Source organism: Xiphias gladius, chromosome 10 (assembly GCF_016859285.1).
Source record: "Xiphias gladius isolate SHS-SW01 ecotype Sanya breed wild chromosome 10, ASM1685928v1, whole genome shotgun sequence".
NCBI classification, from domain to species: Eukaryota; Metazoa; Chordata; class Actinopteri; order Istiophoriformes; family Xiphiidae; genus Xiphias; species Xiphias gladius.
The window spans coordinates 19,683,431-19,706,610 of record NC_053409.1 but is presented as its reverse complement, the minus strand read 5'-3'; the positions used below and the strand labels follow the sequence as shown (position 1 = coordinate 19,706,610).

At 44.3% G+C, this 23,180-nt stretch overlaps 1 protein-coding gene across 2 annotated transcripts; it reads left to right on the top strand.

Moving 5' to 3' along the window:
* Window positions 1-481: 481 nt before the first annotated feature.
* ttbk2a (tau tubulin kinase 2a) lies at window positions 482-23,084 on the top strand. Of its 2 annotated transcripts, XM_040138039.1 has the most exons (16): window positions 482-730; window positions 6,754-6,900; window positions 8,738-8,885; window positions 10,312-10,385; window positions 11,902-12,042; window positions 12,468-12,572; window positions 13,418-13,483; window positions 13,656-13,748; window positions 13,858-13,983; window positions 14,273-14,430; window positions 14,604-14,811; window positions 14,953-15,176; window positions 15,285-15,837; window positions 16,711-17,049; window positions 17,830-18,782; window positions 18,987-23,084. In XM_040138039.1, exons 2-16 carry the CDS (start codon window positions 6,832-6,834, stop codon window positions 19,432-19,434), a joined length of 3,705 nt encoding a protein of 1,234 aa, XP_039993973.1. In that variant the 5' UTR covers window positions 482-730; window positions 6,754-6,831; the 3' UTR covers window positions 19,435-23,084. The 2 variants fall into 2 exon arrangements, with proteins under 2 accessions (XP_039993973.1, XP_039993974.1); XM_040138040.1 differs by lacking the exon at window positions 16,711-17,049.
* Window positions 23,085-23,180: the final 96 nt, after the last annotated feature.

Below are 23,180 nucleotides of genomic sequence, written 5' to 3'. Positions count from 1 at the left end.
ACCTCCAATGGTAAATAGAAAACAGGGACTGCTAATAGCGTATTCGGCGTTGTTAATTTTCCAAAAATATAAACCAATATAGGTTTAAAAAGGGACTCAACAGCGTAACTCGCTGAATTCGTCCCTATACTATGTTTTCTGTTTCTTGTAAAGGTTGTGTTATCTGTTAATATAAGTGAGTTCTTTTAACGTTTAATTCATTTACGATGGACAAAAAAAAAGAAGAGAAAAAAAACTCTCCTACAAGAAAATGACATTTGAGCTACTTTTGGGAGGAATGGACGGGTTCTTCGGATTGGTCTACTCTTCGCCAGTCAAATCTGGCAGCGCGGTCTGCGGCGCGCACCCGCCGACAAACCGCGAACGAGCTTTAAAGACCCCGGTGCGCGCGCCCGAGCTGTTGCGAGGGGCGATTGAATCGGGGCCGCGCGCGCAGGAAAGGCTGCTGATCATCGCGGAGTCGTGGCGTCACGGATCCGCAGCGACCGTCGGAGATGCCGAGGTGACAGGCAGAAGGAGAAAAGGGACGACCACACTCAGACATATTTCCCCTCCCTCCGCTTGTTTATCTCCAAACCAGCGCCAGCGACCGCCTCCGCCTCCTCCCATGGACGGTTCTCTCGCTATGGGATTCCGCTCCACGTCGTCCCCGCCGCCTCCGAACGTAGAGGATTTTTTGTAACCACACCCGGCTCTTCTTCGGATCAAGCGTTGGCAGCAAAGACCCGAGGTAAGGATCCAGAATCCGGAGGCCGTGCCTCACGCTTAGCCCCTCCGGTTATCCACCCTAAACAACCCCCCACCTCCCCTCCTTTCTTTGCGTGCAGCTGCGTGCGTGGAGTTTGTTATCCCGCATGTTGTCGGAGCCAACAGTGCAACCTCCTCCACGCCAGGCAGGACGAGCTCGCGTGGCCTGTGGACGGCCAATGTGCGTGGACGCGCCCGAGTAAATCTGCTGTGGCAACCAGCTCGCTATGCAACAGCTTCCACAGCAAAGCCAGTCAGTCCACTGCAGGGAAGGATAGCTGGTGGATACGATTAATGTTTGCTGCAGCTCGCTACCTGTCCCATCCCATTGCAAACAACCGTAGCCTAGCAGAGGTATTTGTGGTAGGTTTTGTTTTTTTTTAAATTTTATTTATTTTTTTACATTTGTCAAACTCTGTTTTGCACAAATCGCTCCTAAACTGAAGGCTTTGAGAAACTGTTAATTGAAAGTAGTCACTGCTCTTCAGGGTGAATGAATCCCTGACAGCAGAGGCTTCAGTGGAGCTATTCTGCCACATGAACACACACTTCTGGGTCTCATCCCTCGCTGTTTCTTCAGCCTGGATCGCCTGCATCCATGCTGTGACTTGAAAGGAACCAGAGTGTGGAGGGCCTCCCCATGCTGGCTCCTCTCCGGCTGTCAGACCAGACACTCATTTCGTCCAGCAGCGGCCCGACAAGTCTCCCTGCCCTGCTACTGAACCAGGCCTCGCTCGGATTAGACAGAAAATCAAGCAGATTTTAGATTTTCAGTCCAGTTATCCTCACTCGGAGCCAAGTGTTATGGCACATCCACGCGTCGATGGCGTTTAGGGTCGGAGCTTATCTGCTTTTTTTTGTCAATATTTACTGTCAAAGCTTCTCCAGAATTTAGCTTCAGGACGAGGCGCAAGAGGAGTCCTCTGTGGTAGGACCACTCGTTGACATTTCATGATGCCTTATGTAGCCGTAGCCTCGCAGCTTCCAGCCGAACCGAAAGGGCAGAGGCGACGACAGGCTGCAGTCAGCAAACAAAAATGGCACTGCACCATCGTCGCCATGGAGATGCCGGGGTCAGGAAGCGTGATTCATGACGGGACACGAGCTGGCGTTTCATAGACCGGTTTCATTTTTTTTTTTTTTTGTCCAGAGGCTGGTTTTCGCTTCCTTTCTTCGTTGATGGTGATTTGCATGGAGGAAGAGGAGGAGGAGGAGGAACGGGAGGAGGAGGAAGAACAGCCGTGCCTCTCTGTGAGGTGTGAGATTAGTCACAGTGTGAGGCGGCCTTGCTTGTGCATAGGTGTGTGTGTGCGCGCGCATGCGGTATGTTGTGTTTTGAGTCTGTGTGTGTTGGAGAGGTGGCCAAAGGTCGTCACGTGCAGTGCGACTGGTAGGCAGCAGCCCGGCGTCTGCCCTGATATACTGACCCACTCGGGGCTGTTTTTCGGGGACCAGAAGGTGACTCAGACACTTCCACACTCTTTGAGCTGAAAGTATAAGTTAGATTAGGGAACCCACGCCTCCCCAAACACCCATCCTCTCTTCTGTATCCTCCAGTTTTCTGTCAGAAGCATTATGCTTTACCCTCCTGGGCCGTAGGAGTTGAACGTGGCAAACAGCAGTAGTCTCTCCCTCGGATTAATCCTGAACAAATGACTTACTTGTCCTACTGTGCTCATAAAGGGTGTCTCATGCGTGCTGGGTCAGATGTGACAGGAAAACTGTTTTCGTTGAGGGAAAACAGCAGAGAAATGGGTGACCTTGAAGCTCTGACACAGGATTCAAAGCTGAGGTTATTTAATCACGGTGTTCGCAGTGAGTTGCTTATCCCCCAAGGTTAAAAGCCTTTTGTACGGCATGTTTCTTCTGTGGGTTTTGATGGCGGGCTCTGTGTTTTTGCATCCTCACCAGTAAGGATTTTTATCAAAAATTCAACTGAGGTTTCCAAAAGACAGCTCTGGCTTGCTTTCCCCGCGCCTCCGAAGATTTGCAGACCCTAAGATCCAACACATGAGGAAAATAAATACAGGTTTTAGGGCCTGACATTGACAGAGATTGTCGGCAAAAAGAGACTATTAGAGGTTCAGCTTTGGCCGGTAGATTTATGGAGAGGTGTTGGCACAAAGCAAGGTCAAAAGCATGATTCAGTCCAACTTCGGATCCGCCTGTCTCCTTACAGTTTGTGTTTCCATTTTGAAGTGAGCAGAAAAGAAAGATGCAGACGTGTAACTTGTCCGGGATTTTTGTGGCTCTGGGGATGGCGGTGTCGGTCGGTCCACGGCTTTGGTCCAGATTGAAATGACTCGACGACTATTTGATGGATTGCTGTGACATTTTGTGCAGACGCTCGCTGACCCCAGAGGATTAAACCTAATGACTTTGGTGATCCCCTGACTTTTTATCTGGCACCACCATAAGGTTAGAAATGTAGCTGTAAATTGCCCCGTACTTTGGTTTATATGCCAAACACCTGCAAAACTAAACACTCCCATCAGCCTCATCTGCACTTTGTGTTTACTGGTCATTAGCAAATTACATCATACTAATGCACTAAACTGTGGCCATGGTAAACATTATACCTACTAAACATCAGTTGGCATTTGACGTTTAATTTAGCTCATAGCGCTGCAGTACCTAAGTAGCCTAACAGAGTTTTCTAGTATGGCTGTAGACTCTTAGTCTTGTTCACTTGTAAGCAATCTTCATTAGATTCTAAAGGAAATTACTGATTTTGTGATTTTTTTCTCTTTATCTATTATAATGCTATACTGGCTAATGAAACACTGAATGCCTCATGATCTGAAACTGCACGATAATAATATTATTTCACTGTATGTATATAGTGATTTAAAAAGTTACAAAAAGTTTTACAGGGAAGAAAATAAAGGGAAAAATAGGGAACAAAACTCACATGGCACACCTATGAAACAGTTCAATAAAGTGACCTGGCATATAGAATATGTTCTTATTATGTGTTATTAATGAAAATATAAACCAGGGCTTAATGTTTTTATCTGTTATCGATTAATCTGCCCACTGCTTTCTCGACTGATCATTTAGTCCATTAAATGTCAGAAAACTCTGCAGAACGCCTGTTAGATTTTCCCAGGGCACAAGTTGACGTCCACAAGTTGGACCAAGAGCCCAGAATGCAAAGACATTCAGTTTGCTATCAGATATGACAAAGAAACAGCATCAAATGCACGTCTGAGAAGCTGAAAACAGCAACTGTTCACAAATGACTCAGACCATTATCAAAATACTTTCTGATTAATTTTCTGTCGATCGACTAATTGATTAATAAACCAATTGGTTCAGCTCTAAACTATTTTAGGGTGTTTTTTTTTGTGTTTATCTCCAATAATGCTAAATATGAGTTAATAAAAAGGATTAATGTCTACAGCTTAATACAAAATCTATATTAACATTTTATTCGGTGTGTATATACTGTACAGTAGCACAACATTACTAAATGTTTCCTAATTCAGGGAGATAAAACTCACTCGGTAGATCAATGAAACAGATAAGTGAAACTGTAATGAAATGTTAATAATAAATTGATAAACAATATAATCATGTTAATGTCAGTCCTTCAGGAATAAATTAGAATAGGCAATGGTAATAAATAGTAACTACATACAAACTGAATGCAGTTGAAAGTCCATTATAGTAATAGTATGCCTTAAGGAGAGATTTATTATTCTGAATCATCTCGTCTAGCCGTGTCATCTGTTTGTTTGGAGCAGTGCTGCTGCACCGAGGCCACCTTACTCTTCTTCAGTCTTCAGCCCGGGTCACATTTCATGCTCATCATTTCGCTGTTATCTAGTCTAACCACGCTCTGCCCTCTTCCATCTCCCAACCTCATCCTGGTACATGATGGGATTGATTGCCCTCTCGACGTCGGGATCATGCCCTGTAACAAAATAGTGTTATGAAGGCTCGTTGCATAACCGTAGGTGCCTGCGCGCCGCGTGCAGAATGACGACTCGAAGTCGGGTTTGCTTTGAGTGTTTGAAGCCCGTCTAGAGGAAGTTGCCAGCGTGTGTTCCCCGGAGGAATGCTTATCTATGACACGGATGTTGTATAACGCTGGAGCATAGATACAGCTTTTAGAGGGAAACCTCCAATTGATCCTTGTTGTACAGACAGCCTTTTTTTTATTTATTTAAAGGATTTTTGTGCTACATGGCAATAGATTTATCAGTACCACTATCTAATAAGTCTGTTTTCGTCAAGGGTTTGAATGTTGTAACAAATGGCTTTTATTAATGGTTAATAAATCATTTAGTAATGCTTTATTAATCAGTTATATGCCCTACATAAGAATACTTTTTGGGTTTCCGTTGAGCAAAAATTCATCTGGCAAGTGTTTATCCTCCAGTGGGGACACTTTTCTTTTTAGTTGTTTAATTCATTCACCTTCTGGAAAAGCCTGCGGAGAATCTGGACCAGAATTCACAAAATTAACAAATGATCAATACGTATAGCTGAAGTGATATCGTGATTAATGAATTAGTGGATCGAAAGAAAGTTAATCGTCAACAGATTTGATAATTGATTACTTGTTTAAGCCTGGTTTTAAGCAAAAATGCCAAAAATCCACTGGTGTCAGTTTCTCAAATCGGCAGGTATTTTCTTAGACTTAGTCACTGGTAGTAAACTGAATGTCTTTGTATTAGAACAGTTGTTTGGACAGAATGAGCAATTGAAATATGTCAACTTGGGTCTGGGAAATCATGATGGGCATTTTTCACTGTTGTGGGGCATTATATAGGCCAAGCGGTTAATCACTCCATTGAAAATATCGGCAGATTTTTCGATGATAAAAGTGATAATAAGTTGCAGCCCTAAACTGCAGACTGCAGCCTTCGTTGAAAGTGTGTAGCCGCCAAGTGATTTAAACTGTATGTAATAATAATTTATTATTACCAAAGTGAAAGGATAAAAACAAAAGCCAGAGGGATTTTTCACAAGCTGGCATCCCAACTAATTAATTCTAATCAATGGCCTATAACTGATATATAAAGCATTATTAAATGATTTATTCACCATTAATAAAGCCATTAGTAGACCAACTTGCAAACCTTTCGTAAGGGGTACCAATTTATCTTTAGGCATCTTATACATTTAAGAAGGTGGTCCGGGACTGTATTTGTGAAGTGGTAGGACAGAAGCTAGTGCCAGATCACTAGCATACCTAAAAACCATTTACATCTGTGAATATTAACTTTGGGTTGTGCAAACATCTGGGATTCCAATGTAGTCTCACTTAAGAGATCATATGATGATATTGTGATGATATGGAGTTATTGTGATACGTATTTATGTTGCCTTGAATTAAGAATAAAAGTTTATGCAGTTTAATGTAATGAACATCAATGTATTTATACAGAACTTATGGTACAGTTGGTCAAAATTATGCTTTATTTTTTTGACTGCCGCATTACACAACCAGAGCTGAAGAGTGAGTCATTCTAATGCAAAATTAGGCAGATTAAACAGTCTCATTATATATGATGAGACTTATAGTGCTTAATTTACAATGTCTGCTACTTGGCTTTCGTATACAAAAGATAAACGGCTGGGAAAAATGATACCAAGATGAAGCCTTTTGTAATTTAAGATGCAGGGCTCTTGCCTGTGAGTTGGTGGGGTGTATTTGTTTAGAAAGACAGCTGCTGGCAGCAGGTGTGGCAGCTGCAGTGATGGTCGAGTATCAGAAAGCTCCAGACATTAAGCCAGGGGTTTATCTTTGTCTCTCAACTGGGGAGACTTTCAGACTTTCACATGCAATTCAACCAGGCCCAAAAAAAAAAGGCCTCTAGCATATTCGACACTATGAAACCTCCTGAAACAGCCAAGAACCTTAGCTCAGGCTGGTGAAGTTGTCATTTTGTGCAGATTTTCCAAAATAACCAGAATTCAACTTCATTTTCCCATCAGTTTCTGACAGTTTTTTTTTTTTTTTGTCTCTCTTGGACTTCTGTCTGGGTCTCCATTAAGGCCCAAATGCCCGGCCCAGTCTAAGGCTGCTGGTCGAGGGGGAAGAAGTGAGGACAGCGTCCCTGGTCCACAGACGGGATGAGCGGGGGAGCGGAGCAGGCTGACATCCTAAGTGTGCTCTCCCTGGTCAAGGAACGATGGAAAGTGGTAAGTGACGTTTTATTCACCGACAATGGGCAGTGTGTTTGTCGAGCCCCGTCACTGCCTGTCCCTAGCTCACCCCGCTGTCCCGCAAACAAAAAAACTCTTTGTTCATCGAACAATGCCCTGCCCTGCCTGTGAGTCCTCGTCTTCTCCTCTAAAGTATGTCACCTGTGGCTTGGACAGTTTGGGGTCGTGTCTCTCTGTCCAGGTAGCACTGCTGCGGCATGGGAGATCCAAAAATAGCCTGTATAGTTATTTGTGGCAGTGCAGTGTGCTATAGGCAGCAGTTGCAGTGTTCCCTGAGGTCCCATGTCTCTCACTGCTGTGCCAGCCTGAGTGCCATGTGAAGCTGTTATTCCTAACTGGCAGCCTGGCGCCACTTCCCGTCTTCCAAGGAGCCGAGTTACATAAGAATGCTGCAGCTAATCCCACGACTTTAGCTCTTCGTGCGACACAAGACTCACTGTGTGTGCATGGAGGACAGTGAAGGACACATGGGAGCTTAGGGGAAATTAAAGCTCAAATAGTACTGAGCGTTGACAATGAGTAGGTAGAACTGTTGGGGGAAATTAGAAAGAGTGAAATAAAGAGCAGAGCTTGGTTAAAAACAAGTGAGCTAATTACCTCGCACACATAAATTCCTGCAGGCAACCAGAAAAGGAAGTTTCATAAATACTGACCGTTTTATTATATATCACAAAATAAAATACACTATCGTAGAACGTGAAAAATATTCCAACATGCCTCTGTACCAGAATCTTGTAAAAAAAATCTTGTTAAAGTAGCCTTTTTCAATATTTCAGTATTATCCCCAATCCTAATCGGAAAGTACAAGAGTTTTTCCAGATTTCACACATGCAGGAACTCATTGATCCCATTCAACTTCCCCGTCCACTTGCTGCCCGGGGACGGTCTATTTAAATGAACGCAGATTGACTAGTTCTGATCCTTAGACCCTCGCGATGAGTTTGGACTTGTTGCACCATTTTACTGACAGAATGCTCTGAAGGTAGGACGATGCCTTTGAGGTTTTGAGGAGCACGGTAAACGTTACGCCTGCTTAACAGCAGCGTGTTGTCATTGTGAGCACGTTAGCACGCCGATGGTAGGATTTAGCTCAAAGACCTGCTCTGCCCAAGTACAGCCACAAAGAGCCACTAGCATGGCTGTAGACACTTAGTTTTATATCAGCAGTATACGTGACACAGCGGTGCGTTGTACCTGAGTCCCCTTTTTAATAAAGTGTTCTTTTTCGAATGACTGAAAAGACAAGAATATAATATGCCAATGCGTACATTGCATGTTCACATTTGTATAACCTTTTAATAGTTCTAGGAGTCTGTGACACTCCTGCATTGTGCTAGTATCCCGTGGGCAGAGTGGTTACAGAGCATTACATATTCATAGGCACAGTGCTGAAATCAATATCATGTTGATATCGCAGTTTTAATTTGCGTTTTCTCCTTTGTGCCCACATTGCCATGGTGGCAGTGCTTAAATGAAGGGGGTCTGAGTGATTTCACTGTATGTTGGTGCTGCTATCAAACCTCACCAAAACTGTACTGTAAAGCTAAGGGAGAAAATACATTTCTTAATACCAAACTGAAAGACAGTGCCAGGTTTCATTGCGAAAAGCTTGCTCCTTGGCTGAAGAGTCCCCACCAACGCAATGGAAGCGGATTTGTTGCTGACCTTGACCCCCTGACCTCCCAGAGGAGGGAGCAAACAATTTTCACTTGTCAATCTTCCCACGTTTTATGTATGTCTCACTGTCCATGTACACATACAGTCTGTAAATGTATTTTTTTTAAATATGAGGTATTTCATCATCTTGTTCTAGGTGAAGAAGATCGGGGGTGGGGGGTTTGGCGAGATCTACGAGGCGTTGGACCTGCTGACCCGGGTCAGCGTGGCGCTGAAGGTGGAGTCGGCCCAGCAGCCCAAACAGGTGCTGAAGATGGAGGTCGCCGTGCTCAAGAAGCTCCAGGGTGAGTCGAGATGGATTCAGTGGATTTGATTACATTTCTGGAAGTGATTGATACTCCGTGGCACGGTGAGCTATTGAGTTGCCCCAAAAGAGGATACTCCATGTATCATTAGCATTCTTGGAAGGAAAACCAGTGAAACATTTCTGTCAATAATTTCTCTTAGATTAATAAGAATGAAAATTATGAGAGGAAGCAGGCTAGTCCAGGCAATGTTGCGATTATAGAAAATGCAGGGATAGCCGGTGCACATCAATAGCAGGGTAGAATAATTTCTCTCTGAGACCAGATATAGCTCTTCTGACTCATCTGAAAACACAATTTGGCCCAGGGTTCAGCACAGTTTGCTTCAGTGTCTGCAGTGCAAAACACACGGTCGTTCGGCAGGAACAGCAGATAAATCATTCTGCATTTCACATCTTGTGTCGTAATGGGGGTTTACATCTTGGTACCTTTTAATGTAAAAGTTTCAGATGACAGTAACAGAGGTGACAGAGTGCTCGTATGAGAGGAAGCGTATATTTGTGTGCAGGGACGCTCCCAATCTCTCACAGCAGATAAACACAATCAACACAAGAGAGCTCCTTGGAGGGGGGGGTAGTTTTACTCCTTTCTCTGTTGTTGTTTTCCCTCCCCTCTTCCTTCTACCTTTTAACCACTGTGCCTTTTTTCTTTCTAACCTCCTGAGGGGAAAATTGATGGGCTGGGATCATGTTTGCTGTCTAATGGCTGCGGCCTGGGGCATCATGGTTCTGTTGCTTTCTAAAGGAACCAGCATGTAACTTGAGATGGGCTGAACTCCAGCCCCCCCCCATACCCTGCTGACCCGCCCAGCTGTGAAGAGCAAACATCATCCCATGGCACCTAAAGAAGACTAATGGGTCATATCGAACTAATAATAGCTTGTTTTGTTTGCGATTTGGAACCTTTAGTTGAATTATTTTGATTTATCGTATAAGAGGTTGGTAAAAATAGGAATTTTAAAAAGCAGTGTTTTTTACATGGAGGTTTTGTTAGTGTAACTGTTTGCGCTCACTATGTGCTGAAGGGCTTTGGGGTGTGGCCACAGTCAAGCTGCCATTGCAGCAATGTCCTTCCAGACCAGGGCATGCACACACAGTCACTCGCACACACATGCACAAACACACATGGCATTCATGCACGTGTGTAGACACGGTGTTGTGCGCTATGGCCTATAAATCAGCAGGGTGGTCGTACAGGGAACCTGGTGATGGGAAGGCTGAGAGCTTTAGTGCTTGGAGAGGGAAGGGCAGCGAAACATGAACCCACATGAATATGATGACGTTTCCTCATATGTGCTCATACAGCAGCTTGCATCTTACGATCAAACGATGCAGCTGACGTAAGGTGACTCTGAAGTGCCCTCATCTTTTCTTTTCATGCTGTCTTTTCCTCTTCTGTTTCCTAGGTAAAGACCACGTGTGTCGCTTTGTGGGATGTGGTCGCAATGACCGCTTTAACTACGTGGTGATGGAGCTTCAGGTTGGTCTAAACGCGGCTCATAGACACTAACTTTTAGCTGATTTTCCAAGCGCAGTGTGACACATCAAACTTGTGCTCAAACTATTTAGCGGAATAATTGATTAGTCAAAAATCATTAATAGTTTTCCGATATCAGCTTCTCAAATGAGAATTTCCTACTTTTCTCTTTTTTATATGATGGGAAATTGAATAGAATGAATGTTTAGACAGTTAGCCATTAAAAAAAAAAGATAATCAAGCAATTTAAAAGTTAGGGCTCTGAAAAATGTTGATGGCCACAAAAATTAAAATCATTATAAACTAAATTATTAATCAGCAAACTAATCAACAAGACAAGTTTTTTGGTATAGCGACTTTAAACAACAAGGTAATTCAAAGTGCTTTACATAAGACATTAAAGGCATTTAGACTGCATAAAGAAACACGGGTATAAAAGTACACATATAGATAGGATTTTGAAAGAGTAAAATAGAAGAAAAATAGAAGATACAAATAATGTATCATTAAATTATCATTATTAAATGTATTAGTAAAATTATGTATTATTACATCATTTAAAAGTTATATAGTCTTGCAACAGATTAAAGTGAGATTATGCAATTAGATGATGTAATAATACATTATTCCTCTTACAAATGAAAGGTTTAGTTCATAAGCAACTAAATGCGTCCTTAGTTGTAGTTGTTATACTGTTAAACTATGGTTTAGTATTTCCAATTATGCTGTAATTGTCACTTTAATGCAGTCCTGTGTCAAATCATCTTGAGTCATCGCTCTGAACTTGACTTGACTTTGCACTGGGGACAGCGGGGGACAGCATGCCTGTGTAGAAGCTGGTTACAAGAAACCATGTTAACATTAAATAAATAACATGAATAATTTAGCTACTGACATACATTTCACTAAGCCAGGTGTGTAAGGGTAAGGTTCACTTGTAAGTCTCCAAATATATGAAACAGAGCATAGAACAGAGCATCAAGCCGAAAGAAGCAATTATGGCAACTATACTCTCAGTGTAGACATTCAGGCAGCACTACGGCAGGCCGTTCACATACGATGTCGCCTGCTGTGAGCTACAGAGGCATCAAATTAGTTTCAATTATTCTATGCAGCCCACGAGGCTGGAATACCCAAGTCATCCCAACAAATTCACAAATTCATTCCCTGCACTTGATGATAGATAGGCTTTAAGTGTTTTGAAAGTGCGGTCTGCTGTGATTTATACACCCATACCCACAGGCATGGTGTACTGCATCGACTCCCGACCGCACCATACGTTTCATTGTAGATGATCAGTGCAGCTGTATTTGTATTTTTTCTCACTGTTGGCTGGCTTTGTGTCCACTCAACACATTTGGCCGTCACCACTGTCTAACATTTCAGTCAGTAAAACCTTTTATTAGTGATTTTATTCTAATTTTTTTGGATGAATGTTTTTTCTACATATTCTGTGTTGAAACAAAAGAAAACTAGACTATATAAGTCAGAGATTTTGAGCGTGTACGTGGTCTCTCAGGGTCGTAACCTGGCTGACCTGAGGAGGAGTATGACCCGGGGTACATTCAGCATCAGCACCACCCTGCGTCTCGGTCGCCAGATCCTGGAAGCCATAGAGAGCATCCACTCTGTCGGCTTCCTGCATCGTGACATCAAACCGGTGAGTCACGGGACGCTGGCTGCAGCAGAGCATATTTTTCTGCTTGGCTCTTATGTCATTACCTAGCACTTTAGTTCCTTTAATATATTCTAGGCACCGGGGAATATTTTTATTTATGTTGTCTGGGAAGTGTTTTGGACCCTTGCACTTTTCATTATTGGCTGCTTGTATTGTTGCTGATTTAGTATTTTGCTTTTTTAATTGTTACACTTACAGTAAATTGGCTCAGTATGAGTTAATGTAAATATCGTCTGTCTTCTTAGCTGCTGTATTAAATTACATTCTATCATAGGAAAACATTTATTCCTTTGAATTTCCATGAATGTAAATACGCATTAAATATTATTGCAGTTCCATTTCACACCTTCTCAATTTTAGTTTTCTTTTGAAATTTGCCTCCTTACCTCCCTCCTTCTCCGCTTCAGTCCAATTTCGCCATGGGTCGTTTTCCCAGTACCTGTCGCACCTGCTACATGCTGGACTTTGGTTTAGCTCGCCAGTTCACCAACTCTTGCCAGGAGGTCCGACCTGTAAGTGCCGTCCTCTGTTACTGAATATATAATGAGTTTAAAGCTGCAGTTATGAATATTTTTATAATAACAACTGAAGTGTCTGACATGAAAGATGTCCCTTGTGTTGATGAAAGCACAGAGAATGATCTCCCAACTCTGCAGTTCCCCTCAGCTCTACGGAGTTCTTTAGAGTCTTTCAGCTTACTGTTTTGTTTTTATGGCCTGCAACTTTACTGTTTTGGTTCACTCATCTGCAGCAGCCAACTATTTTCAGCATGAAAGCTCTTGAAAAAAAACTTACCGTACGACACATGCCCACCGCCGAATGGCAGACCGACAAAGTTAGTGACTAGCTCTTGAACATAATGGCGCATTAAGCATCTAAAGAGCCAGATATATTTCTGAGGTATTGGTAGAGACCAAACTAGAGCTACAAAGAGAGAGAATATTGGGCCTAGGTTTTTTTTGGGTGACCAAAAAGCAGACTCTAAATGAATGCTAATGCTGCTCCATGTTTGCTGGATGTGCAGATAAATAATTGTTAGCTGTAACAAATTTTACAAGATGATAACATGGCAAAGTTGCGTTTACAGCTTGTCGCACTGCACTTTAGTGGCCAATAAAAAAAAACTGTTGTCGGTTTAACGTAATCTAATATTGTTAAAAATACCAGTCAAGGGTTAGGGTTAAAAGTTAGATTAAGAAAGGTAAAAAAAATAAATAAGCAGCTTCTTCGTATTTTTGTGTTTATTTGTGACTGAAATTCTGCTGAAGTTCTGCAGATCTGGTTTCGATTTAAGCATACACATGTTAGATTATTTCTGTGTTAGCATTTGATGGCTGTATCTGTCTTTGTTTGTCAGCCCCGTCCAGTGGCAGGGTTCAGGGGAACAGTCCGCTATGCATCTGTCAATGCACACAAGAACAAGGTCAGTATCTGTGCTAGCACCCCGTGTTAGAGCTCTTATGTAATCTGTGACGCTGCCCCACAAGTGTCTATTTGTGTGCTATACGCCACAACTTTCTCTTTTTTTTGCCATGACTTGTCAATGATCACATATTATCGTTTCACGTTAACTCAAACTTGGTGTAATTCTGCAGGAGATGGGTCGTCATGATGACCTTTGGTCCCTCTTCTACATGCTGGTGGAGTTTCTGGTCGGTCAGTTGCCATGGAGGAAGATCAAGGACAAAGTAAGGACAACCAGTAATTGTTGTCCTTTCTTGAAACTAACCTGCCCTGTCCAGGTAGCTTTGAGTGATGAGATGTGACAGGTGTGTGTGTGTGTTTGTTCTTTCCCAGGAACATGTCGGGAAGCTGAAGGAGACTTACGACCATCGTCTGATGCTCAAACATCTGCCGGCAGAGTTCAATGTGTTTTTGGACCACATCTCCAGCCTGGACTACTTCACCAAGCCTGACTACCAGGTGGCACAGGGGACTAATTTGGGCTTAATAAAGAGTGGAGGTTTTTCTGACTACATAGAAGTGCTGGTTTCAGCAACTGATAATGTAATGTTATATTACACACTTCGCTTTGTTTTATATTTTAAAACAAAGCGAAGTGTGCAGTACATGACCTAGAAAGGTCTGGTAAAGGTCTGGTAAATCGGATACACACAAGAGAGCACCCCAAGATGTGCCTGTCTTGAGGTACAACAAGTGTTTAAAAAAATAATCACAAAAAGGATAATTGTGTATTGTTGTCTTGTTACAGTTGCTGATGTCAGTGTTTGACAACAGCATGAAAACCTACAATGTAGTGGAGAATGACCCCTATGACTGGGAGCGGACTGGCACAGATGGCACCTTGACAATCAGTGCCAGTGCCACAACACCACAACACCACACCCGCCTCACCCCGGCACATATGGGGTATGTTAAGTTAATTCAGGAGTGATTTTTAATTTTTTTTTTTTATTAAACATCATAGCGCTTGAGAAATTTTTTTTTTTTATAGGTTTTATATTTTCTTAATTAAATTACCTAACTCCACCTTTTTTATAGCCTCAAATATGAAATAATGTGCGTACTTTTTGTTGTCCCAGCATGGCGAATGCCTCCCTGATACCGGGCGACCTGCTGAGGGAAAACACGGACGAGGTTTTGCAGGATGAGCAGCTCAGCGACGTGGAGAACAACCCTGTTCCTGAGCGCCTGCCTGGCTCTCCCCTCCATCCGCAACGCAACCAGGAGGCTGATGTCTGGGAGGAGCTGGACCGCAATCGTAACCGCATCAGGACGGCTGTCTGGAAGGTAGACTACATGTGAACACACAAACTAACATGTAAAATGGGGGTTTCATAACCTTGGGTGCTGTCAAGGGAGTCGGTACCTCGGGGGAAAGTCAACTATTTCTTTGGTAAATATGTTACAAAAACATACTGGCTCCCACAGGTGGCGATGGAGGAGGAGCACAGCAACAACCAGGGCAACCAAGGAAACCAGAGCCCCTACGCTGGGCCAAGTCTGGGTTCCCCAGTCAAACTGCAGTCTGAGGTGATGGGTTCAGACCGTGACGGCCCTCTGCTGAGGAAGCTCCGCAACATCCACAGCTTTGAGCTGGAGAGGAGGCTTGCCCTAGAGTCCAAGCCCAGTCCAGACCGCTTCCTGGAGGCCTGGTAGGTCTATCAAGTAACCACTCTATCTATATTAAAATCAGTTTTTGAACTTTTTTTTTTTTTTCAAAAATTTCCTTGATTGTTTGTATCTTTCTTGTCTCTGTTCAGCTCAGCGAAGCAGCAGCCTGGCTCCCCACATCAGGAGAAGGAGGCTAACGGAGCTGCAATCATCCCAGTAACTCAGGGTCAAACTGTACCTGCCGGGGAGCGTCCCGATAGGGTCTGGCACTATGATGAGGAGTTCCTGTCTGGTGGTGGTTCACCTAAGCCAGCATCCCCTGGATCTCTGGAGCAGGGAGAGGGGGCAGCCAGCAGCGGGGGCTTTGTGGCCCTCAATTTGAGCTCTGGGAGGCAGGACATTGACTCAAGGGAGTGGGTAATGGTGGAGCGGCCGAGTGGCTCCCCAGGAGCCAAGGCTACCACCAGCCCCTCAGAAGAGGAAGAGGAGCCGGAGGTGCTCCAGCCTGCGGAAAAGTCTCCCAGATGGGAAAAGGGCAACCCAGGCCCTAGCTCTGGCAAAGCTAAACAAGAAAGCATGTCTTCCTCCAAGGGAAGTGCAAAAGTGGACAAGTTGGAGCTTAGTGTAGGCCCCGTAGGGGCTCTGCCTCCCGTCACTCCAACCAGCCCAGCTGAAGCTCTGGCTGAGGGAGTTCTCACTCAGGTAAGCCCTTTTATTTGAAGGCCATCTCACAACATGGCATACATGATACTGACTGTATTCAGCATTTTACAAAGTTAAAAAGCTGCACAGAGTCAGAGTTCTGGCTATAGAACTTTAATGCTAATATCATACAACAATCAGAGTTCTGCCAGCTGCACCTTGCTGTAGTTTGAAGCTAAATGTTCCTGCTTTATGTTTGTTTGCTTCTTCACTTGTGTATATCTGTCACTAGAAGATATTTGTGACACAGCAGCATGAGGAAAAGGAGAGCTTATGGCTTTGAAATGCGCTTTGATTTGCTTTTGATGTCGTGCACAATTTTATCTTATTTGGAGACATTTGCAGTGTTTTTGGTTGGTTTTCTTTACTTTACAAATGTAATGATTTCTTTCCAAAACATACTTTGGTTTGCTCAGTTTAAATTACTTTTTTGCTCCTTTGCTTTTCATTACCTTCCACTAGCCCACTGAGTCGAGTTCCAAAATCCTGCTCAATCTACGGGTTCAACATAAACTGCTTTTACTGAAATTGCAGATGTGCTTTTTTCACTACGAGAGGAATAACTGTCCCGTCACTCTCTCCTACAACCAGAACTACTACTTCCAAGAGGAAAATGTACACTGCCTTCCCAAGAACTACCTTCCTCGCCTCCTCCTTCTTTTGTTAGCCTAAAATCATCCACAGACTTATCTCTATGATCCTCCCGTCACTTTACCTGTAAAACAAAGCTCTGCGTCGTGCTCCCCACTGGTTCAACCTGCTAGACCCGCCTCACAGTAATTCCCACCGTATTTCCTCCATCTTTTCACTCCCTCACCAATCTCACAACCCCTCCTCTCTCTACCTCCCACTTCTCTCCTTCCCCTCTCTTAGCTCCCCACCTCTCCTCCGTCCCTGCCTGAGGAAGTCGCGGTCCGGACATCCAGCCCCATCCCACTGCGCTCTCCCAGCCCTCACACCCTCCTGACCACCTTGTCGGACCCGCTGCACCTGCGCCACCCACCGGGCATGAGGCGCAGCCAGTCTGCCGACCAGCAGCAGCAGGAGCGCCCCTCTTCTTCCTCCTCCTGCCATGCCTCCCTTCCTCTACCACCAAACCCTGCCCCCGGCACCCGCTCGCCCAGTCGTAGGAAGCTTCCTGCCATCCCGGCGGGTGCTGCCAACGCCAAGTTTCCCTCTGTCATTCGCATCACACGTGCCCAGCTTCAGCAGGTGATGAGCCCATCACGCTACAAACAGACCTCCATTCAGCTTCCTCTACGTCAGTAGCACCACACTGGCTGTCAACATTTTTGTTCTTTCATTTTCTTTTTTGTTTAAGTTGCTTGTTTTGGCTTCTTTGTTCAGTTGGTTTGCTTATTGTGTCGTTGTCAGGCAGCTCTCTCCAGAGACCATGAAGGGTATTGTGCAGGCCAGGCAGAGCATGGGTCAGATGTGTCCTTGTGTCTGGACATGTGTTCTTGTGATCTGAATAGGGGTGTGTGTTTGTCTGTTTGTGGCATGTGTGTTTGGAATGTCGAGTCATGACTACAGGTTGCATGATCTCTTTTGTTTCAGATCGTCTTTGTCCTCTCTATCTTTCTCTTTCTCTCTCTCTCCCTGTATTTGTTCCTCACTCTCTCTTCGCTGAAGCCCCCTGCGAAGTTGCGTGAACGTTTCCTGTCCTACTTGCCGGTTTAGTACTCACAGCTTGACTGACACTGCCATAGCACTTGTGTGTTTCGGTCTGATAATGGTAGCTATGGTATTGCATGCTATTGCCAAACTAATCATCATTTATTTACCCCATATTGTAAAATTCTTCTCTTTTCACACATCTGCATCAGGCTCTTGCTACAGAACTACAGCACAACTCAACATGTTGTAGTCTATCAGCAACAGGCCTTTTTACAATTAGATTATTATTCCAATGTTTTAGTGTGGTTATTTTTTAAATAACACGTACGTGTCTTTCTCTTCCCTCCCATGTCCTCACCTCCCCCTCCCCTTCAGTTGACAGCTCAGCGTCCCTCTGGGCTGTCCTCCCAGTCAGGATCGGACAGTGCTCCACAGTGCCTCCTGCTGGAGAGGCGTGTTGAAGCTGAGACTGAAACTCACCAGGTCCAGGAGCGCACAGTGGACATCACCTCCCCCCGGGACCATATGCCGACCCATCCAGACCCCCTGGCAGAGATGCTGGCCAATGGAGACAGTCACACCAAAGTTCAAAGCCCTGTGCCAAGCCGTGTGTCTTCCCCGCTCTCCCCCCGTTCTCCTCGCTCGCCTCCTCCGCGCTCGCCCTGCTCTCCTCGCTCCCCTCGCAGTCCTGTTTTTGCCAATGGCCACTTCTCGCCTCACATTGCTGGCCAAAGGGATTTAAGTAATGGCGCTTTCCCCAAGCTGAAAGACCCTGAAAATTATTCTGGCCCTATTCCCTGCGCCACAGAGCCTCAGCTAAGAGGTGAGGAGAGTGGAAAGGTGAACCCGGCCCAAGATCAGACTAGCAGCCCAGGCTCCTCCTCCCTGGCTGCCCCCCGCAGGGACCCAAGCCGCAGGCAAAGTCGCATCCCAGTCCTGGAGCCCTCCAGCCTGCTGGAGCTCCCCCCTCCTGGTTCTGCCAAGGAGAAACTCCTGCAGAAGAAAGCCAACCACCAGGGCCCGGTCCCCTCTCCCACTGCCTCGCCGTCCCTCTCTGATAGGCGTGGCCCCACAATGGCCTCCCTTGCAAGGGACCCGCTGTCCTCCACCTCTGACCGCTCCCAGGACGAGGACTCTCTTATGGGCTCCCGTTCTGACCGCCAGGGAGACGATGCTCCATCCCTCTCCTCCTCCTCCAGCCCTCTGTCGCGCAAGAGTAGGATCCCTCGCCCTGTTCATTCAGCCTCTTCTGCTGAGCAGCTGGCTGCCCAATTCCTACCGCGCCCGCCCCCTGGAAAGCCACCTTGCCGCCCCACAGTGGAGGGCAGGTAATTTGCTCATCTGCCTCCAATAATGAACCCACCCATTATTGTTCTCAAAGTATTTATTATGAACATCATGAAAGAAGGTGCATGAAGTCTCATCTAACTCTCGACAAGAAATATTATTTATCCCACTGTTTCCTGGTTTGTTTTAAAATATATGACTGGACATGTAATTCCGACTCTGCCCTGCTTTTTGTACCCACTTAGGCTGAGGCGTTACCGCATCCGAGCTGGCAGTACCAGTGACTCGGACCTCCTGACATGCCTTGCTCAGCTGGTGCATGGCTCCCGTGGCTCCCCCCTCCAACACCGCTCCTCAGCCCAGCACGCCGGCTCCAGGATGGGCATCTGCAGCCTGACGAGCTCGCCGCACCACCACCGCAGCTCCAGCGCCTCGCCACGCAGCTCCTCCTCCCTGCAGCGCTCCGTCAGCTCCTCGCCCTCCCGCCACGAGCACCGTGGCGCCGGGGGAGGGGGCTGCCTTGGCCGCAGCCGCTCGCCTCCCAGCTTCTCCGGCTCGCCGCCTCCCCGCCGCTTCTACCCCCACCACCAGGAGACCTGCTGCAGCCGGCAGGCACGCACCGGCCCCTTCCACCTGTCCAGGGGAAAAGGCTGCAGCAGAGAGGGCAAGTGCTCCAGCAAGCTGAGCAGATAGTTGCCCACCAGGTTGCGCTGCCACAGCAGAGGATGGGAAGACTCATACTATGATAGAGTAGACACCAGTCACCTGAGTCTTCCTCTATGATTAGAAAAAAAAAAAATCTTGTTTCCCTGTTTTTTGCTGTCAGTCTTAACCTTGCCATTGTCTCGTCGCTTCCCGCTATTCTCTTCATTTCTTCGATTTGCACACAGGGTTTGTCATTCATTTATGTGCCCGGCTTTAAAAGGGTGCTCCAGCGATTTTAGTAATGAATTTCCAAAAGGTTGTGGGACCTGCTAGAGTTAGATTTGAGAAAGAATGGTCAAAATCTGTGCAGCAGAGGCTGAGGTGGCCTGACTTTTAGTCTGATAAGCTCCAAAAATGCTTCTCCTTACATTCCCCTGGCTCCTCAATATGAGTAAACTGAACTTCATATGTAAAATTGTTGGAGTGCCCCTTTATGATCATTTATCAGACAAACTATATCAACATGTCAGGGTCCTCATTTTATATTTGTTAGAAATGTTGTAGAGCAAAATAGTGAAGCTGCAAAATTAAACAGTTCTTTCCCAATGCAGGACGTTCTATAATACATAAATCGATAGTTAGTTTAGCCTGTGGGCACGTAAATAAATCCGTTTTCTGCTTATTCAATTTTAAACCATCCTGCACCATAATATATAGTAACTTATTTATCCCCAGTATTGATGCACTGATGGAATATCACAGTTCAATGAAATATTGGCCTGGGGTTGACTCAGTTATCTGACTTCAGGAAGGGTATAATATTTAATTTATGCTATGTGTGAATGCATAAAGCCAGAATTTGTGTATAGTTGTATTTATTGAGATATTTATTTTGATGCTTAGCTATGCTTATGACTCCTACCCTCTTGTGTGTGATCGTGGATGTGTGGTTTTCTGTCACTCGGATTAGTTTTAAACGTTTAATCGAAGGGATTACTCCGTAGTGATCCGCTATACAATCAATCATGTAAAGTGCGTGAGGACACACACCTCTTTGTGCCTACTGTGTTGCTATGAGGGAATTTGAAGGAATTACAGGTTAGAATAGTGGAACTCCTTTTAGAGCTGAAGGCATTCGTGGAACACGTGTTTCCAGTAGTAGTAGTTGTGGTAGCAGTAGCAAGTTTATTGAACACAAGGTACACTACCGATGAGTAATGTTCGGATGCGGATCTTTGTCTCAGCATGTGCCTTGGCACTTTGGGCAGCTTGAGGATTCACACTGGTGTGTCTGTAATTAGAAAAAAAAAAAAAAAAGAGCCAAAAAACAGACTTGTGCCACCGGTTAGAAGACGACCCTTTTCACCAGTATTCTTTTTATGTAGAAAAGGTAGCAACACAATTGTTTGTAAATCGAACACGATTTGAGCAGCAGTTTACTTGGGGAAAGAGTAGCTGTTATTTGTAATGACTAAAGGAAATATTTCGATTGAAACCCGCTTTAGCTGGCCTGTATGTACCAGGTCAGCGTTTGAGATAAAACTTTGAACAAATGTGAATTTCAGACCTCAAACAACATTTTGTCAAATGTTACTGAAAATGGAGGCCATATGTACATATATTTCTCACACCAAAATGATGGAGAATGTTTTCTTTTTTCTGTTTTGTTCCTCCTGCGCCGGAGAATGTCTTTTTATATAATGACATACGGTGCGTTTGTGCACAAGGCAAAGGACTCAGAGTATTTGTTTGTGTTTAATTTAGTCAGGGTTCCTCACTGAAACTCTCCTCCGCAACCTCTTCCCACTCCTCTGCTTGTAAGATACTGTAAAATAACTCCAGCTTCCCTCCACTGCTACTCTTTGCATGCTCGACAGAGAAAAGGCAGAAAAGAAAAAAAAAAAATCGGAATCAACTACTGAGTAAAAAGCTGCATTGCCCTTCCCATTGCAGGGCATTCATCTTGTGAAGATTTTTAACCCAACAGGGTATCCATTACCTGTTGGGTGAGCAAATTTAAATTGTTTAATTTTTCTCATTTTCCTCCTCCCACCTGATGTATGACACTAGTTTTCTGCGCTTCCTACACTGACTTGGGATGATTGTGTTGCTGGATAATGATGCTGTATTTTTATCAGTGCAACTAGCTTAGGACATGATGCACAAATGGATTACCAGAAAAAAAGAGAGGAGAACAGACTTCGCTGTGTTTCGAGCATTTGTATCGTAGGAAAAACGTACAAGTTGAAAGATTAATGGCAGCCTCTATAAGACATGGCTGCACGTATGAACCAAGAGGAAAATCCCATTGCCAAATATTTTGACAAATTTTTGCAGATGTGGTTTGATTTGAGATATTATAACTACGGGAGTGTATAGAGGTCGAATGGGCACGTTGCTTTGTAGATATAAAATGTGCGGTTTGGTTTGACTCACGCAGATCTCGCAAGTACCTACGCTAGCCTCACAGAGCAGCTATGATGACTCATCCTGAAGGCAGACAGCGTTCAGTCAGTCAGCTGCCTTAATGTCTCTTCTCTGCCCCTCTGTGCACAGCGAGGGATGACTGAGCCTTGTCTGTTTTGGAGATCATTCCACCATTAGGGCCAAGCCAAGCCTTCCTGCCACTTATCTCCTGTCTGTAAACTGCACGTGCTGCCATGCCCCGTCAGCGTGCTCGGTGTGTCACCACCGAAGTCAGTGCTGTCAGACTCTTGTGCTTACAAAGCGCCGCTTCTACTGGAGAGCCCCCCGCTTTTCCGTGAGAGTGCGTGGGCCATTTATCGATTGACCGGTGGAAATGGAAGCATTTCGGGTTGCGGTGTTCACGGTGGGCTTGTTCGTGTGATAAATGTATGCTCTCAAACAGGGGCGTGCAATTTCTACATGTCGCCAGCAGCCAATCTTTGAATTCAAGCCTCTTTCAACTCCTTATTTCAGGCTAACAGATTTCAAGATATTTCAAGCTGTCAAAGTTCAGAACGATGTTGTGCAGACTTTTAATATATACCTGTAAAATATTCAAATAATTATTTAAATAAAATCATTATTGGAAAACCATAACTTATATGCTAACAAGCTTCACTGAAAGGGAAGAACAGACACTAAACAGTGCTGCTGGTTTTACAGATAATCAGATTTCTTCTCATGCTTTTTTTATTATTATTATTGCACATATGTGGTGTGTAGTTGTACTACTAGTGTTACCTTTCAGATGAGATTTTCTTGGCCACTTTTTAAAGTGGCCTGCTGTCGAAGGTGTCATATTTATTGTAGCTTGCCGGTATTTGTGGTTACGGATACCCATAGGCCAATGAGAACAAACCCAGCTGTTTTCTTTTATTTTGAAAGGTAGGACGAAAGCTTTGGTGTGCACTGGTACACTTCTCATGTCATAACATCGGATTACTTGTTTATAACTTATAAATACTTGACAGAAATTATTTATTGTGACATTTGCTAATTTGCCCATCCATCATTTTGACTTCAGTTGTTGGGATTTTTTAATGGTTGATATTTTTTGTGTTGTAATGTATGTCTTGGTTTTGAAATGTAACTGTACAGTCTCAAGGAAAGAATGTAACAAGTGGGAGTTTTGCATTGTATATAACTGTAATTATTTATGTTTATTCTATCATTTGTATCATATCAATGCCTTGTACAGTGTTTTTTTTTTCTTTTTTGTTTTAAAATTATTTTGTATTTTATTTTTATAAACTGGTTATAAATAAAATACTCATTCCGCATGCAGACAGAATGGTGTGAAAGGTTCCTGTTTTTAATCCTGAACTGTG